The sequence below is a fragment of the Accipiter gentilis genome, chromosome 15, assembly GCF_929443795.1.
Source record: "Accipiter gentilis chromosome 15, bAccGen1.1, whole genome shotgun sequence".
Taxonomy (NCBI): Eukaryota; Metazoa; Chordata; class Aves; order Accipitriformes; family Accipitridae; genus Astur; species Astur gentilis.
This window is the reverse complement of record NC_064894.1, coordinates 8,552,810-8,571,866: the sequence shown is the minus strand read 5'-3', so window position 1 is coordinate 8,571,866 and position 19,057 is coordinate 8,552,810. Positions and strand designations below refer to the sequence as shown.

At 39.5% G+C, this 19,057-nt stretch overlaps 1 protein-coding gene across 1 annotated transcript in view; it reads right to left on the bottom strand.

Moving 5' to 3' along the window:
* Positions 1 to 9,229: 9,229 nt before the first annotated feature.
* The window catches only part of TTK (TTK protein kinase), a 41,858-nt gene continuing 32,030 nt past the window's right edge, over positions 9,230 to 19,057 (bottom strand). The window contains exons 16-24 of the mRNA XM_049818156.1: positions 18,761 to 18,918; positions 18,519 to 18,670; positions 17,134 to 17,258; positions 16,745 to 16,825; positions 14,647 to 14,823; positions 13,830 to 13,920; positions 13,501 to 13,598; positions 12,174 to 12,297; positions 9,230 to 9,432 (exon numbers count right to left, since the gene is read on the bottom strand). Coding sequence (XP_049674113.1) covers positions 12,208 to 12,297; positions 13,501 to 13,598; positions 13,830 to 13,920; positions 14,647 to 14,823; positions 16,745 to 16,825; positions 17,134 to 17,258; positions 18,519 to 18,670; positions 18,761 to 18,918 — 972 coding nt within the window. The 3' untranslated portion in view covers positions 9,230 to 9,432; positions 12,174 to 12,207. The remainder of the gene's footprint in view (positions 9,433 to 12,173; positions 12,298 to 13,500; positions 13,599 to 13,829; positions 13,921 to 14,646; positions 14,824 to 16,744; positions 16,826 to 17,133; positions 17,259 to 18,518; positions 18,671 to 18,760; positions 18,919 to 19,057) is intronic.

Here is a 19,057-nt window from a genome sequence, read left to right as displayed (position 1 = left end):
CTAAATACAGAGGCCCATGCGGAGAAGAGAAGGGACTGGTGACACTGGCTCTTATACCAATGCCGGTATTAATTTGATATTGACTGGACGACGACTTATTGCTCTAGAACATCATCACTGATGACAACACACCCCAGGACAGTACCTGACAACAGTACGAAGAGAAAAACCACCCCACACATCGGCACTGCTTTGTTCCGACCGGGACACTTTGGGACAGTTAAATAACCGCAACGGAATCAAACCTGCACCCTGGCTGCCGCTGGTACAGATCCGATTTTGATACAGTCACAACACACATTAAAAGCTGGCGGTCATTAATGCAAGGACAACCCAGGAAGCAGCAGTTACAGCAGAAATGCAACGTTAAGCAATTAAAAGAGAACGTTATGATCAGGGCAAGTAGTTGAGCCTGGGGCAGAGAAGATGCAGCAGAACATCCTTCTGCTGAGCTTTCAGTCTCTTCTAGTCGGTTCCCCAGCGCTCGCCAAGCTCCAGTCCCGGCCCCAGCTGAAATGGTCTTCCCAGGGCGGATCTATGGCCATGCCATACTGGCAGCGTGGGGACGGCACTGGTTTATGGTCTTGCTTCAGACCAAGTTCCTCAGGGTTACGATTCCTGTCCGACCGTTCTGACCACCCTGGGCAGCAGCACTGCCTACAGGAAGGGACCGCTGTCCAGAGACTAAATATCACCATATGCTATACCCTCACGGGAGGTTGGCATCCTCAAAAAAAATAGGAGAAAAAATAAAAATTAAAAAAATGTTCGAGACACAACCTGGAGAGGGACGTTTCTCTTTACCAAACAGCCCCTAAATCTGTAAGGACAAAAGCCAGTTATTTCATTTCATTAAGCAAGAAGGATAGAAGGGTTGCAAGATTTTCTTTTAGAAATAACAAGTGATCACAGGTTAAAATGAAGTGGCAGGACAGACAAACAAAAGTGGATTTAAAATATGGGGTTTGATTTTTAAAACCTGAAAGAGCATGAATTCCAGACATAAAAAATTCTGAGAACCTGCAAAAAAAAAAAAAAGGGGGGGGGGACGACAACACAGCAAGACGACTTCTCAGAAAAATTATTTCTTATCTAAAGGTAAGCCAAGATTGACCTTGCAAAGGATATTAAAACAAATAGCATATTCTCTCATACACAAAAGACAACAGGGCAAAATGAGGACAACATACAGATAGCTAGATTTACATAAAACCCCGAAAGAGACCAATTCTCTCAGTTTTCAGCGAGGCCCTTAATGTCCTGAAACGGAGCGTGGTGCTGCACAACTCACCCTTTTGGAATTGGAAGGGCAGCTTCATTTGCACTCAAGGGAAGGTGCTGATCGCCATCTCGGAAGCATCACTGCCCGCTTGCCCCGGGCCACTCTTTCCTTAGCACCCAGTATTGGTCAGGTACAAGGTATTAGACTACGTGGACCTTAATTCTGACCCCAACAAGCTGCTCTTCGATAATTCCAAAAGGATTGGCATATGAAATAGCAGGTGAGGTAGACTCATTTTAACATGAACGTACCACGTTTGAAGATCACCAAGATTAAAAAAAAAGGCAAAAGGGTGCTGATCTATGCAAGACTAATTAGCCTGATCTCAAAAGTATGTCTAGATTTGAGAAAAGTATGTAACAATAATAATGTGGAAAGTGACACAAAATACAGCTTGGGTTTATTAACGCTAAATCAGACCCCACTGAAGAATTTTCTTCCTCCCGACAGTCAGGAGATCAGGACATATCACGTATATCTTCACATACAGCTCGTGGCACACCACGTTCTTACTGGTTGAAATGGGGAAAAAGTGAACCATTAAGACAGGTGACAACATACAGCACTAACATTGGTCTTGCTTGTTGTGAATTTGGCTGTCATCCTGCTGGTCAGAAAGAAATCAGAAGCCTGAGGATCTCGGTGCAAAGCAAGACCGGTTTCAGTAGGCTAAAAAGGGGCTCTTAGAGTTCCTTCAAAGTTTAAGGATCCCAGCTAATATTCTCCTTAGTGACAAAAACAGCATTCTAATGAAATTTATCGTTATATCTGCCTTTGTCAATTCAGGTCTACTGGGTAGGGGTAAAAATAAGTTGCGGCAAACTCAATCATACAAAGCACAGGTCAAGGACCTAGAACCAAAGCCAAAGCATTTCACCTGCATGCTGCGAGCTTAGCAGTCAGAGGTGAAAAAGGGGCGGAGGGGGAAGTTCCATATTAGTCATTTTTTATTAGTTATCAATCACAAGTGCTTAAGCCAACAAAAAGGAGGCAGCCTTGGGATTGCACTCAGAAAAAGCATTCCCTGAAAAGAAAAAGTAGCATTAGTATTTCCCTCTAAAAGGCACCTGGTGAGACTTCAGAAATAATTTCATTTTCTCTGAACGTGGCCAACCAGGATGTGCAAAAGGGCAAAGACAGGTGGGTCAGGGAAACGCTCTACAGAAAAGCCCAAATCCCTTAGCCAAGCAGGAGGAAGGCTGGGAGAAAGCAGGAGGGCACCGGACAGATTCTCACCCTCCCAGAGAGGCACAAGCTCACAAGGCAGAACGGTGGAGACGCAGCACGTCCCTGTTTCTGGTTGGGCTTTTTTGTTTGTTTTGTTGTGTGCTTTCTTTTTTTAAACTGGCTCCATTCACACCAGGAACTACAGTATGGTTTTGCTGCAGAAGGAAGTGGATGCTTCATCTAGTCCTGCATTAATATCTTCATTTTTCTTTTATGCTTGGCCTGTCTTGGGGAAAGGAAATTCTCCATTATTAAGCTATGATGTTCCAAGAGATGCTTAAAATGAAAATCGATTAACCTCTGTGATAACTTGAGGTCTATATTGAGATAAGGTAGTATTATAACTGCAAAATTAAGAAAGATGTGATATTTTGGTTAATAAGAATGAGCAAGTCTCCACTTGTAACGACTCCTGTTTACCGTAAGCAGGTAAGATGAATAAGCTGTTATGGAAAATGTGCTTGGATGCTCTAGCTTTGGATGCACAACTCATGCATTAGCAATGTTTACTGATTAACTTATTACACAACCAGTCTTTATGTACATCCCTTCTGGGAACATATAGGTTTCCAGACATAGTCAAAAGCAGGATGTCCGATATGCAGGAAAGTTTATTTTTCACTAGTTTTCCATGAACTAGAACCTCCCTAGACTCAAAAACATCCTTGACCAGTGGCTGAAGGGGCAAGATTTAACGTTCCAATATAATGACAGACCACGCAGCGAACAGCAAATGCTGTGGGGCACCTTATTTTCCATCAGGCTTACTCCAGATCCTGAAAGGACCTAAACTCCAGGACATGGAAGCCTTATGCAGGACTTTACCCAAATGATAACCAGGCACCTGTCAAAAAGTGAAACCCAGGAGAATTTGAAAAACACTGTGAACTCCTTGAACTGGCATTTCCCCTGAAACCACCACTGGAAAGCTTCCAGCTATTGCCCTGAAACAGGGAATAAGGACACGCATACAGCAACACGTGAGGCGAGGTGCTGTGGGAAGGCTGAGCACGCAGGGAACTCTGCAAAGGAAGGGCGAGTTAAGCAAGTTTCGCAGGACTGGTTATAGACCTGCCCATACAGAAAAAAACCCCACCGGTGTGCCAAAGCGGTTATTGGAACATCACCACCTGCACCGACCTAAGCTCCCGGCAGGAATTGCTGCCGGCATTATCAGCAGGCTCTGCGCAAAACGTGACCCGGTGCCAACTATGTCAGAACGTGGTTCCACGCCGAGCGGAGAATGTTACAGCGCATATGCGGGACCTAAAGGTGAACCCGTACGACCAAACCTCTACCAAGCAGACCCGAGCCCTGCTCCTACCGCAACGTGCTGTAGTTGACCACTCTGCTACCTGCACCCAGGCAAAAGTCTTTGCCACGATCCTGGCTTCCAGGTGCCCTTCTGAGGTACGGCATATGATCTCAGCAGGGAAGTTACAGCAAAGTTACAAAACCTGCGTGGCTGCTTGAGGCAGCGGCTCAGGTAGAAGGCGAAGCTGGGATGCCAGATAACATTGTACAGATACAGTCAAGCCGTTGCCGGTACACAAATGATTGATGTATCTAGTCAAATATATTTGAATGCTGCTTGCGAAAATTGTTGTGTTGACAGGCATGGAGATTGAAATCAAGTATCTAGTACCCAAAGAAACCCAACCACAGGGCTCCAATTAAGGAATCTGTTGCCACAGTTGGTCAGAGCAAGAGGCAGTGTGTTCTGATATACTTTTCCAACATGAACCCTTTCAGCAAGGTAAGCAATTGCATCTCTGGCAAAACATCCCAGACATCCGAGATCAGAGGTTTAAAGGGAATTCCCAAACCAGAGATTACATCCGCACCACTTCTGTTCAGTCTCACGGATCACCCTAACCTCCCTGAATGTATCTAATCTCTTTCTGAACACGCTTATACCTTTGGCTTCCACAATATCCCCCACTAGCCTCATTTCGAAAGTAATTACATTTTGCATTCTAAACCGGTCTCTTCCTTTCATCCATTTGAAAGTTCTGACTGATCACTTCATCAGCTCCTAGCCCCATGCAGTGCTGATTTCTCCTCTCCAGCACCCTGCCAGAGTGAAAAGGTCTCCTAAGCCAGTCATACAGCTTGCAGTCTCGTATGGAAGTTGTTCCATCCCTTTGGACACCTTCACTGGTTCTCTCCCTATTCCCTAGTTTAACTAGATCCTTTTCAAGGGCTGCAGACAGCATTCAAACCAAACACATTTATATAGCAGCACATCAATATTTTGGGTTGTTCTCTTCCGTTCCCAATAATTAATATTCTAATTGGCTCCTTCAGTACAAGGGTTGGGCAGACACTTTCAGAGAACTATGCATAATGCAGAAGAACCTTCCCCAAATACCACTTCAAGCCCCTTGTGTTACACATGTATTAGGATACTTTCCTCCCACGTGAATTCCTTGGTGTTCTGTCAATGTAGGCTTTCTTCTAGTTCATCAATAATATGGGATTCTTCTACCTGTTTTCCCACAGGGAGCTCTAAGTTTTATTTTTCGGAATACTCCTGTATCAACAATCAATCTGCTATTTAACCCTAAGACCACTTGGGAATGTGCATTACCAGAGCTCCTTGATCTACCTTACTGTTAAACTTCCTTCAGTGGGAATGACTGACTACTTATTCCATAGTTTTCTCCCATCCGTTTACCCTTGAGATTTTTCTCCTTTGTCTTGGCATATTAGCTTCTCTCAAGAGCTGTTGTAGGACCTTGCAGTAGTAGCTTTTGAAAAATCCATATATACCATATATGAGGATCACGCTCATGGACTCATTGGAAAGAACTAAGTGGATTTGTAAGCATTATTTCTCTGCAAAAGATTCTCTCTTGAAAGTTTATATTCATTTGTGTATCCCCTTCACTCTGCTCTCAAGTATACTTTCTCCCTTTGATTTATTATGGAAGTCATACTTGGTAGTCTAATTTACAAGCTCCAACGTTCTTGAAGACCAGTATCACATTTACTACCTTCCACTTACGTGTTCATAAGGCTAATTTAAAAATCACACAGTATAATGTCTAGCACAGTTACTGCAAACTCCTTTAGACTCTTAGTCAATACCATCTGGGCCTGGAGAGCTGTTGGTGCTCATTTTATCAACTGCCCTAGAAAGCTGTTACTGGCACATCAATTTCAAATAGTTCCTTGGACTAACCTCTTGCAAAGCAAGGCTCTGCCATGAAAACTGCCGAGTTCTTCTGCTCTGAACACCGATGCAGATAACTTCGCTTTTTCTGTTACAGTCTTCTCTTCAGAGAGAAGATGAGAAGCAAGAGCAGCAACAGGAACATTCTCTAAATCAAGGCAAACAATGTGCCAAGACCCAGGATTTCTTTGAATCTTCATCTGCTCTCTGTTCATACTTGCATTGCCTAGCACAAATCACCACAGTTGGGAAGTGTCTTTACCTTTGCAGTGCTGTACCTCTAAGTCCCAAGATCAGACCAGAAGAGATTTAGGGAGACGCTCACCTTTAAGTCAGGTACCCAAGCCCTGCTCAAGACTCAAAACTCCTGCTTGTCTCATTAATGCCTGTGGGTACTTTCACCTGCAAAACTCAAAGCACCACAGTGCCACCACTGCCCATGCCAACAGGCACCGCTGGCTTGTCGGAAAGGAGCACCTGGCTGCCTTTTATCCAAACCATCGTGAATTTGGAAACCCTGTCTCAGCAGCTAAGTTCCCTGAAGGGCCCAGGCCACTAGATATGTCCAAATCACATGCAGCAGAGGCGGCCGTGGAAGTTTTGTTTTGCATTACAGCGCAATAGCTAGCACATTCCTCAGCCAAGTGAGAGACATAAGCTGCAGGTCGCCTTCTGCCTCAGGGGCAGATTTTGGTCAGTGCTTCCCCTGGTGGATGGCTCAGGAGTCCGGACCTCCACCGCAGTGCCCAGCACTCCTCAGCCACCACAGAGGCCTTCTGCCGCACGGAACTGTGCCCATCTGTAAATCGGACCCCCATTGTATGAACATGCAAACACCGTGCAGATTGCAAATTCTACCCCCGTTAAGAATATTTCAAAAATTATGATGCCACTCTGCAAGAGCAGCATCAAGACCTCCGTCCCCTACAGTCACCAAACGCAACACCCGTTGTACAGACTTGTGGTATGAAACAGCTTTCTACCGAACTGAAAGCAGACAAGGAATGTAAAGAGCAAAGACTCACAGAAAAATTTTATCCTTGACTTGGCAGTGTTAGGTTAACCGTTGGATTTGGTGATCTTAAAGGTCCTTTCCAACCTAAATGATTCTAAGCCAAGACCACACAGGAAGCAAGCATCAATGCCAAGAATCTAATTCATATTTCCTTAAATATTGTTACTTAGCTGTATTTTTAATTGGTTTTCAACAGCTATGTAAAATAGGGAAAAAACTTGAAACAGACAAAGCATGTAACAAGCAGGTATTCAAAGTTTACTTGCACTTACCACATAATGTGCACATTAAGTGGGTACAGAGACAAGCCAGAGATCTTTACAATACTGTAAGAGTCAAGACCAATGGGCTGATGCTTATTAATTATTGACCTTTTCCTTGTGTTTATTAAGGGTTCAAAAAAGTGGCACCACTATTCCTCATTAGTCATCTCTCTCATTGCAAAAGCTGCCTGGATTTTAGCAGTTCATCTGATTAGAGCTGGCATCTTAGAATTGCACCACTGTTTAGCTGTGGATATTCTATCTGCCAAGGGGAGGAATTGAGGTGAGAAGTCAGATTTTTATCTCTGGTTTCATTTCAGCAACTCCCATGAAAGTGTATGGGCAGGCTGTACAAAGACTCCTCCTGTTTCCATACAGGTGCACACCTCTGTATCCTGCAAGTAATCACACAACATTGCCTGCTCCATTCTCTATAGCCTTTATCTTCCAAGAAGATTTATCTCTTAATTACTTTATGTGGAGCAGTGAGGAAACAAGGGCATACTCTGCAAGCTCACTGACAGACAGGCTTTGTGCTCTTGGCAGGTGGGCACAGATAACCAAGTTGGGAGACAATATATGCATTGAGCAAGAAGGGAATACTTTTGCATTAGCAGTTTATACTTAGCTGAAAAGGGAGGCAACTTAGCTGTGAGAGTGTCTAAGATACAAATATGATACAAAGTAGTATTTGTTTCACGCTTGCTGCTGAGAACTCACACAAACCGAGGGAGCAGCAAGGCAATATGAGAGTGCAGACAACAGTAAGGAAGCAGCAAAGAGTTTTCAGCTCTTACTTGCCATAACTGGCACCTGCAAGGATTAGCCTGCGGTCCTTGCTGAGGAGCTCAGGAGTAAAAGCTAGGCTTCAGAGGTGGACTAAAACTTAAGTTTACTTCAACTGTTTAATTTTTAATTTGATACGTATCACCACTCCCAGAATTAGTTATCTGTTTAGCATGAAACCACTATCGGGTGCTTAAAGAAAGAGCAGAAACCCATGGGAGGGACCAAAATGGTGACAATTTGATCACTTACCTTCAGACTAACTCACAACCTGCTCTGCACTCTCTACTGTTAGGGATTTAAGCATTTCTTTCCCATCCAGCACCAGGAGCTTCGAGTGCCTTCAACAAAGCCAGATGAGAAGCAGGGCTCCGACTCCTCCAGGGCCATGGGAATAGACTTGTCTTGCTCCTTGGACAAGTGTCCTGAGAGCAGGGAATTACGCAAGAGAAGAGCCTCCTTTTCTTACATTTGTCAAGGACTCAGTTTGGGTGTTGGTACACCAAGACAGACTGTAAGAGCAGAGCCTTCAAAACTTAAACTTCATTTAGTCTTTGAATTCCAACTATACATACAGCTGTTCAGGCCGAGTAATGCTATACCCACCTATAAATAAAAAAAAGGTCACCCTTCTGCAGTTAGGCTTTTCTTAGTGTTAGCTGCTGAGTAAAGGTTTTTTGGACCACAGTATTAAAGGTTGTAAAAGTTTCCAAGGCCATTTTTCAAATAAGAATTACTGAAGGAAACTTACTGAAGTGTTCTCATTTACCTTCCTACTATTCATGCAGTTGTGGTACCTCAGCATTATACTATATCAGTATATCTCAAGATTATACTATATCTGTATCCAGTAACAGTGAATACAGACAGACATATTCTGGTTTAGTCAGCCATCTTCTCTCCCCATTTTATACATACACAATGTCCTGAACTGTGGCCTTGCGGGTGACAATAATGCATGATGGGCATTTTGTAATCTTGAGAAAGCTTCAGGCAGCAACCTCTGTTACCCAACATTTAAGACTGGTATTTTCTGTCTTTTAAAGCTACTCATGTACTTCACACACACTTTTAAGAACCCAGCAGAATCTGAAAAGGGAGGTGGTTGTCTGTAAAGCAAAAAAATCCAACAGGAATATAGACCGAGGGCCAGTAAGTGGCAGCTGCCAAGGTAGGCTGACATCTCGTAGCATATCACTGCAGCAGGGAAGGAGTATAAAGCAATTATGCATTTGCAATGGAAAATTTTTAAATAAAAGGGACAACTGGTAACAACCTACTGCCTCTCACCAGCCCCAGTCCTCTTTCATACTCTCCCATGCCAGCTGTATTTCCTGTGAGTTCTTTAGCAGTCATGGAATGAGAGAAAGGATTGATAAACCATACACTACAACAGAAAAAAAATAAGGCATGTAACACTGTTTCTCTGCATATTCAACACTAACCAGAGAAACAAACAATGAAAGTTAACAATTATAACATTAGAATAATTATGCAGAAATATTTCAAAATCTGTAATCCAGACAAGGAGCTAGGAGACATGTCACTAATATCTTCATGAAAAGATGTTTCTGCAGGGTAAGGATTTTCTTCACAAGTTTTCTTCTGAAGAGGTTGATACTTCCTTCCCCCTCTCCAGAGAACGCATTTCAGTTCCCACAGCATAAGTAGTCTCCCAAACTGTCTAGAATATGAAAGGTAGAGAACATTAACATATTTTTTTTCAGTAGCTTCAAGCTTTATAACTTTAACATTTACCTAACAGACAAGGGGAATACAATTAGCATATGTACTCATTATGCTTGTACTACCACTGAACTTCCACAGGAGTACTAAAGTCTGGGATTTTAAAATCTATTAGGTCAACAACAAATTTAAGTTTATCATTCCAGGTTTGCCCTTATAAAGGGGATGGGCTGCTCCTGTATGTGCCCCATCACTGAAGCAAGCACACGTTCTCTGCCCCTGCCTCAGCCCTCCTCCCAGACCAGGCTGAGGGGAGAAGGGCCAGTATCAGGAGTGACTCTCCCTGTGTGATCCAGAGAATCACTGCTAACCTGAAACAAAGGTGGGCAGGTGTTGAACAGACACAGGAACACCACACCCCAGAATAATTAATGCTGTTTTACAAGCACTTGCTCTGTCACAGGAGGATAGTCTTAACTGGCATATGAAGGTAGTGAGGACTTAGGAGTTTTGAAACACACACAATTTTATCAGAGGCCTGATAAAATTACAGAAATACTATTCTTCATTAAAGAACTTTTTAAAAAAGTATTTATTTAATTTAATTATTTGAAGAATTGTTTTGCTACATTGAATATGAAAGAACAGTTTCCCACCTATAAAGGGGTGCTTTTATTATATTAGCAAGCTCTGAAAATATCATTTAAAAATCAAAGCTACTAAAGTTTTTTAAAAAATACAATACTTCCAAGTTTCATGTATTATTTGAGATCAAAGTGTGTGCTATTCTTCTCTCTCATGCTTCAGTTCTAACAGGGCTATAAAGTCATCCAAAAAACTGATAAATCAAAGGCAGAAAAGATAGCAAGAACACATTGAAATAAAGCCTTTCCTCCAATATTGCTGTTGAGATCGGTATTTACAACTCACTACCTTTTCTCTTTGCTATTAACTTCAGATCGAGACATTATGATAGTGCTGTGAGTGATACCAATAAAGCTACTACTGCTCAGTGTGCAAGCAAGGAAAAAGGGTATGTTGTGAACTGAAGAATGACGCAAAGTATAGCTGTCACTCTGCATCTGGATCACTGCAGACATAGCTGCATCTTCCAGGGATAAAAAGGTAACGCATTTTCTTTAACTGAAGTTGTCAGTAAAGAGTCATCCCCCATAAACACCAAGGGCGAGTAGAATAGAGCATGCAGTACAATATATCTACTCCTGTAGGTATAAGATAAGCTTACCCAGACAAAAGGAAAATAAAGGTATCTCAGCCCTGCTAACATACATGGCAAAGGCAGTGGGAATTCTCTTTTTATAGGGTCAAACTGAAAATTCAAGAATATCCACATCCTCAGAACATCAAAATACCCAGTATTTCATGATGCTCAAAATCACTTTAAGAATTCTCTGGACTCTAGCCACATCTTCCAAGGCAGCAAGATGTGTTGGCTTAAGTAAGCCTCCTGCAGCAAGAATGACCAGTTTCCCTACACCCCCCCAGACATCTGACCTAATCGACCTGCTATCACAAAGCCTTTAAAACATTTCAATGCTCTTCTGAAGCTAAGAAAACATGAACTCAGTAACCTAACATGCAGAAATTGTCAAGGAAAGCTTCCCTAGTGCTGACCTTCAACTTTTTCCATCACTGATCAAGGTGTATGTCATACTCTTTAATTCATGCAGATAAACAAGGAAAGAGACACTTTAATAATGAAGTCGGGCTCTTTATATGCAGGGCTATTATGAAAGAAAGGCAAAACGGACTAATTCAAAATGCTTGATCAAGATAGAGAGCTGACAAGCTTCATGTTTTAGAAGGCATCCAAGAACAGCATGGCAGCTGTCATGAAACCAAAGGCAAGATTGTTTTGTCCAATTTAAAACTATTAGATATTACTTTAACACCTTTCAATGATTTAAGTATATTTAAAATTAATACACTTGCACCAGAAATGTAACTCAGTTAAAAGGAAACCTGATCAATCCGCTAACAATCATGTAAAACGTCCTGCTACATTCAGTGCATTTTAAAGCGCTTTGTATTAATGCTTTTAAAAATCCAAGTTAGTGATTTCTGACCATCATGAATCTTGATGGGTTTTCTATTATTTTGAGATTTGAAAAGCATATTAGATTTATAGTAGCATTTAATAGAACAAAAGCCATTCTATTCATATAACTTCATAGCAGTACTGATGTTTCCACCATGTCACTTAACCACAGGAACAGCTCAAAAACTGGATGACATTTACAAGTATCTGCCTGTATTGTAACTGATCACTTACATAAGAGTGCTTATTTCCTCAGTTATGATCAAAACTGGACACAAGAGGTATTTGTTGGCAAAGGACAGAACAGCATAATACTGTGTTCGTGTCATAGTAGGTATTTCAAGAGATACTTGCGTGTTTTTCATGTACACCAATTAGCATTTTAGGAACTTTTTTGTTTTAGCTTCAGGGGGATAAAAGAACTTGAAGATACTCATAAAAGTTTCTGTACTCCAAACACTGTAGTGCTTTGTGAGTAACAAAGACCAAAATCACCAACAATTGTCATCGTTCAATCCAAGTGGCACAAAGAGTGAAACAGCCCACAGTGAAAAGCATTCAATTAAATTCTTTTTAATGATCTGCAAGCATTATCAGAAGACACAAAGAACATTTAAAAATATGAACTTTATGCTGAGTGTCCTTTTAAAAGCTAGCAGCACAAAATTTTCTGAACAGACCAGACATCTCTGTAGCATCCTGAACAGTAGTGCGTCATTTTGTTGTCCATGATTTTTGACTCCCAAGTTTTGCAAATGCTGATACATCAAGATTTTTACCACTGTTGCACTGTTCATATAAAGTCTGAAAGTTAATAAAAACACAGGTATTCAGGTGAACACAGTTGTATCACACAGATTCAAACTATATCTTTGTAACAAACATTACCACTTGAAATAAGTCATCTCATACTGAAGTATTCCAAACTCCATATTAAAACTTCTCTCTCAAGAGAATAGAGATACACTTAAGACTGCTTAGTTGTACCAGTTGTAATGCAATGCAGCGCATAAAGAAAACACATATGCTGACTTGGCAGCATGAGCAAAGGTATAGAGCTTCACAAGTCAGCAGAGAACAAACTAATTACAGAGATTTAAAAATCAAGTTTACTCCATTAATTGTCTCTGATATGGAAACACCAGCATGGAAGGAGAGGTATTTGCATACTCGGGGTGAGCAAGTTTCATATGAGACAGAAATCAGTGGCCAGAAACATAGCCACATCACAATATTGTTAAAAGGATAATCTCTTGTTCGGCCCAATATTTAAAAAAACAGGTATGACTAGCAGTCTAAGTGTAAACAAACTTCTTTAGATTTACTTTAAGCATACTGAATTTGCTTTCCTTCCTATGAAAGCAGCTTTGCATTCCATCTCGACTTATTATACATTTGACCACCATCACCACCTCTTCTGAGAGACAGGTGGAAAGAACTGAGTTGAAGAGTTATCAAGCTTCTCTTTCAGGCAGTAAACTGAGAGACTGGAATCATAATACCTCAACATACAGGGACTAATTAACACATAGCAATGCATTAACAGTTCAATAACTTCCAGGAAGGAAGAATACAGTCCAAAAGCTTGCACACTTGACAGATCGATTTAGATCATTTCTCCATAATGATGGTTTTTAAATTAGAAGACCTACTACAGTTTTTGGGCAGCTTAAAAGCAAAGCAGCACAGTAAGGACTGTTTCAGAGAAGAGATACTGGGACAGTGGGGGAATTGGAAATAAAACTATACAGATGTACTGGGAGGTGGAAAGAAAAGAAAAGAAAAAAGAAAATCAAGATTATCATCATCCTTTCAACCCTTCCCATTCAGAAGGCTGTGGAGAGATTCTTCATGCTTGCAAACAAAAGCACTACAAAGTGTCATGTTTTTCCAGCTGTGGTTGCAGCTTTGATACATGCATCCTTTCAGCTTTCACTACCAAACATTCTAACCTTTGTTTGCATGAACACATACTACCATACAAAATGGAAAAGAAAGTTTACTTACCCTAGCAGCTCTAGAAATAGAGTTGGGAGAATTCAAGCCAACAAGCTGGCCAAGGATACGTTTCATTTCCTCTGTTGTTCCTTTTGCATTTGGAATACCTGCAGTTAATTTATAATTATGATAAAGTTGTATACAACTATGTATAAATTACCAGTTTGTAAGAGGTTTAAGAGTTAAAATACTGAAGTCTTTTCTGAAACATACTTAGGCATCAAACAAAATACTGTTACACCAGCAAGTGCAAAGTACATGTAAGAGTAAAGCATTTTGTTGTCTTAAACAGAATCATAAATACTATTTAATAAAAAAGTGTTTTAAAATAAATGTACCTGTTTGACAATGACTTTGAATTTGAACATAGGGATGTACCAGCAACTCCGAAACAGATATTCTTTGTTTAGGATTTCTTATTAAACAGCGCTGCAAATGAAAGAAGAATGCTTTGCCTATAAATTAAGAATTTTCCCAAGAATTAACAGTGAGGATCTTTAAAAGACCCTGTAGATTCATGTCAGAACTTTTTACTGCCAAACTAAATACTCAGAAAGACTCAACTCAATACAATAACAGATTAACCTAATTGCCTTCATTAGCAATTATCTTCAGAGTAAAGTTTGGTATCCTGTTTTACTCAAGCAACAATGTTGGAAGAGGTGAAGCCCAGAACCTACAATGTCCTTTTATTCCAAATGACACAAAATGACCCCAAGGTTTGAAAGTTAAGGGGATAAGCATTTCTGGATTTCGGTTTGTTACTCGCTGAGCAACACAATTAGGGCTCAAGTTAAAGCATAGGCCAAGTTTCAAAAGCAGACAAATATACAGGGTAAGGGAAAGGGATGGCATGTACAAAAGCTGCTGTATTCACTTTGCATTGTTCAGCCAAAGGAGTTAAGTCAGACCACTTTAAGTATTTACTTGTTTATTTGCTACTGAGCTGAAAATAGACTTTTAATATGGAAACTACATGAAGTAGCTCTAGCTTCATTAGGTCTTCTTTTGGAATAAGGCCTCTTAGTACAAGTAGCAGCAAGCATTTATTTGTCAAAAAGTTTCTCAAGCACAACTCATTCAGTTTCAGAAAATACGCTTTAAATAAAGAAATTGCCATTATTTGAATCAAAATTAATCTTAAGGGACAGTTACCTTTAGCACATCTTGAAGATCCTTCTCAGCAATATCTGGGAATTCTATTTCATAACTAGGATCAACAATAGCATGCAGTTTATTAATTGGATTTGTTATATGTTGAAATGGAGTCCTTCCATATGTCATACAGTACAAAATGCATCCCAATGACCACACATCACTTTTGGGACTTATCTAATACAAAAACAAAAAAACTAAGATTAGTCCTCACTTAAATTGATTGAAGGGTCAGTTCCTTATCATGCAATTGTAAAGTCATTTCACTTAACAGTATATCTATTTTACATTGGATAACAGATCTTAGTAACGATCACACAAAATCACCAAACCAGCATGCCATTATCTGCTAAGACAGTGATGTGGCTTCATTCACTAATATTCCATAAGAAAGCTATTTTTATTAGTTATTTTTGAAAATCAACTTACTCAAACAACTTAAAATAAAATTAAAGGTAGTCCTTAACAAGTTGAACAGCAGGATTCTAATTTTGGTTTTATGAGTAAATAAAAATAAAAGCATACTAAATTAATTCAATCTAAAAAGCAGTGAGACATCACAGCTATGTCCCCAAAGTGGGAAGGCATAGTTCAGTTCCTCTGGGTTTAAAAGGAACCAGATTTCAACCACCACACCTGGGCTGTTCCTTACAGGAGGACTTTCTACTTCTCCTGTTGAAGCTGAAGCATTTTTAAGAAAAGCACATAAGGTTGGGGGAGTAGGGGAGACAAAGGAGGTGGGGAAAGAGGCACACAGTGTGACTCCAGCACAATTGTTAGATTTTTGCTTGGATAAGCTGAGCTCCAGAACAATTTTTTAAAATGTAAAAGAGGTTAAAAGTATCATCCTTAACAGAAGAAATCCGTCTATAAAACATCATATTCTGTGTTTAGAATGACAAAATTCTGTTTTGCTACATAGTAATACTTCCATTGAACTGTTAAGTCACAATCTTTGAATGTGTATATGCACTTATATGAATATGGATTTTTTAAATACCTTTCCACAAAACTATGTACTCCTTAACTGAAGTTTGACTGCCAATGTGAAATTGCTTTCCTTCAGTACTTTCTTCATAACTGACATTGTTGCCCTACTGAAGTTATAAGCTCTACAATACACAGTACTCTGTAGCATAGAAAAATTAATAGGATACACAAAACTCGTACATGTGCCCCCTAACATACTAGACTTCATTGTATAATCTTATAAAAGACCTTATTAGGTATCACTCATTTCTTGCAAAACCTGCCTCTCAAAAGAATTAAAAAATAGGACAATGATACAAGCATCATCATATCTTGTTGTTTAAGCAAACATGCTAACAATGGTTTATATCAGAAAGCAAGTTTTCTTGCTTTCAGAAAAAGATTTTTAAGCCATGGTTATTTATGCAGAATGCTAAAATATAGATGTGTAGCAGCTAGCAGTACCATAAGAGCTCCACCAATTTTTGGCAGCACAACAGGCAACCAAGAAGTGATCAAGGAATGATTCTTTCACTTGACACCACAGAATATCCTCCCAGAAACACCCTCTGAAAGCTCTAGCCTGTGGAGTGATTTCAGTGCAAAGAAGGACTTGTCAGAGATGCACAGCATGATGGACCCTTAAGATGATCAAAAGACTTTTGTAACATCAGTCAATGGTACAGCCTCTGATATGTGAGAGGCTGCATGCATTTCACTGTACTCTATATTGCTGTTCAATGCCATTCACATTGATAACATAGTGGAAGACTTTTATATTGATCCATAAAAATGGATTTTAAAATATTCTTACATTTATTATTCAGTTTAGGTATTCTCATTATATTATCAGGTCCTCCAATGCCCAAGCCTGTGCATCTGTTTTATTTTCAATTTTACTTATTAATTCAGCACTTATATTTTTTTAAACACCATCTGCAAAATGCTTTTAGGTAGTTGAGAGGAATGAACTTAGCCTTCACTCTCTGCTCACCATCACCATGGCACAATGGATTTCCTTGTGTTCTAGTTTCAGTGGAAGTTTTTGAGAAAACTAAGTCTTATAATAATATATGCCTGAACTACTTTCTTCTTAACATGAAGAGAACAGCAGAAAAAAGATTGTTACCTTAGATCGAGATTTCCCATTTTCTCCATAGGAAGACAAATCTTTTATTGCTTCCGGTGGCATATAATTCATTGTGCCAACCTAGCCATTAAAATGTAAAAATATTCCTTTAAGTGACACATGCACTTAATTTAACTCACTTGATAGATTTTTCTCTCGAAGCACTGAAAAGCTTCTTGAAAATTTGTTTCTATTAAGGCTGAAGGCTATTGTTATTACATTCAATTAAAACATGTAAGAGTCATATATATGAATATTTATATATACATATAAAACCATTTAGCACAAACTTTCAGTATTCATTGATGTTACTACATTAATCAACATAATCAGCAAGTACTATAGCACTTTACAGAAAAGTGTACATCAATTTCTCAAAAGTATTTCACCTGAGAATCTTTAATGATGCTTGTCACATCTGGCTGCATTTGGTTTGCAATGCCAAAGTCAATTAGTTTTAACATTCCATCAACTATCAGAAAGTTTGCTGGTTTCAGATCACTGTGAATAATGCCTGTAAAATAAAGTTTAAAGTCAATCCAGGTTTAGTCAACCCAAGTTACTACTGTGGCGGTTTTTATTGCTCAATTGCCATAACCCCTGCAGAGAGAGAAGTTGCCCATCAGCTTTACTTGGCCAAAACCTAATTATTCTTTGCAGATTTCATAAAGTGTTTCCATTTCTTTTTAAACAGTTATGATTGCATAAGCTTATAGTTTGAATTATTACTTATTCAAACCTGCAGGCACCCCAAAATAGCTCTAAAAGACTCAAGTTGCGTATTTTCTCTCAGCGATAGGCCCTATGGCTGGATGTGCACATTGCCATACTGAACTGCTGTTCTGGAGCAATTCAATGCCCTGTCCACTCCTGTAGCTTTCTCTTACATAAATCAGCTAAGCAGGTACTTAAAATAAAAGAATTATATTGCTTAGTCTGATGTTTTCTGCCTCCTGATCTCAAAGGGACCACTCACTGAGGATTACCTATGACTGACTTCTCACAAACCCTACTCACATGATTTATTATGAATTTTGATTATTATCCATATAATCAGTCAATCCATCTTTGTGTTTTGCAAAACTGTTTGTTTCAAGGACACATCATGTAGTATGTAGCCTGTGCTTTAGTAGGTTTTGCTGTCTTTCTATTTATTGAATGTTCTAGGGTTCTTGTGCTGTAAAGAGATGATACTCTGCTATATGTACAGGTCTCCTCTTTTTCTTAAATAGGAAAATGATCCAAATCTGCTCTCTCCTTTATATTATACAGCCAAACAGCATACAGATGCATGCAGTTCAGTTACAGGTAAAGATGAAAGGAAGGCCTGAAGAACTATGTGGAAAAGCTGAAACATTATGTCAAAGGAAAGACAACAGAGCTGTGTAAAAGCTGTCATTAACATCAAAGCTTCTCTGGAGAAGATGAGTAGCTGAAATTTGAGTCTAACGGAGAACAAGCAGTATTGGGAGTATACAACGTAGTCCAATACAGAAAAGATTATTTTCCAGTTGTTGCAAGGAAATAGAAAGCATTATGCAACAGTGATACTTAGAGATCCCTTTGAGTTAGCAAAGTCAGCAAGTCTGCTTCTGCATCAAAATTTACGCTTTGTCTTTTGTTTCACTGATAATTTTTTTTTCACAATACAGTAAATTCCCGTCTTTGAAGATCACTAGGCTTCCACCAAAACTAAGCAGTACCACCTCTGAAACTTAAACACATTATCTCTCCCATAGAGCCTATACAAATACCTAGAATTATATAAGAATACCATATTCATGGATTGTGTGAACAGCTTCCAGCATATTTTTCCAATAGCTCTTTCGTTCCAATGGATCAATGTTTTTTTTCTTTTTGAGCCAGCTATTGAGATCAATATTTCCGCACTCCATTACCATGTAGATATGATGCTCAGTAATTTCACTAAAAATAAATAAAAATACTTACGTTACAATTTAAGGCAACTTCTTTATATAAAAAGATACTGGTTTAATAAAACTAGCATTTACTCACTAGCCATAAAGGCGGATGATCTTATCACTATGTTGCTGCAGTTTACTCAAATGAGCAATTTCATTTTTATAGCTCTCAACAGTCTGTTGATCAGCTTCCTCTAGATTCACGTATTTGACAGCATACAGCTGCTTCTTTTCATTCAGTACTTGAAACACCTGTAAAACAGTATCAGTTAACTTCATTCAATCCCAGTTCTGATTTACCATGGCCCTTCATCTTGCCACAGCCAGAATTTCAAAGGAAAAGCGTACCTTTTTGAAAGGAAGAAGCAACACTACATTTAGAAAAAAGTTC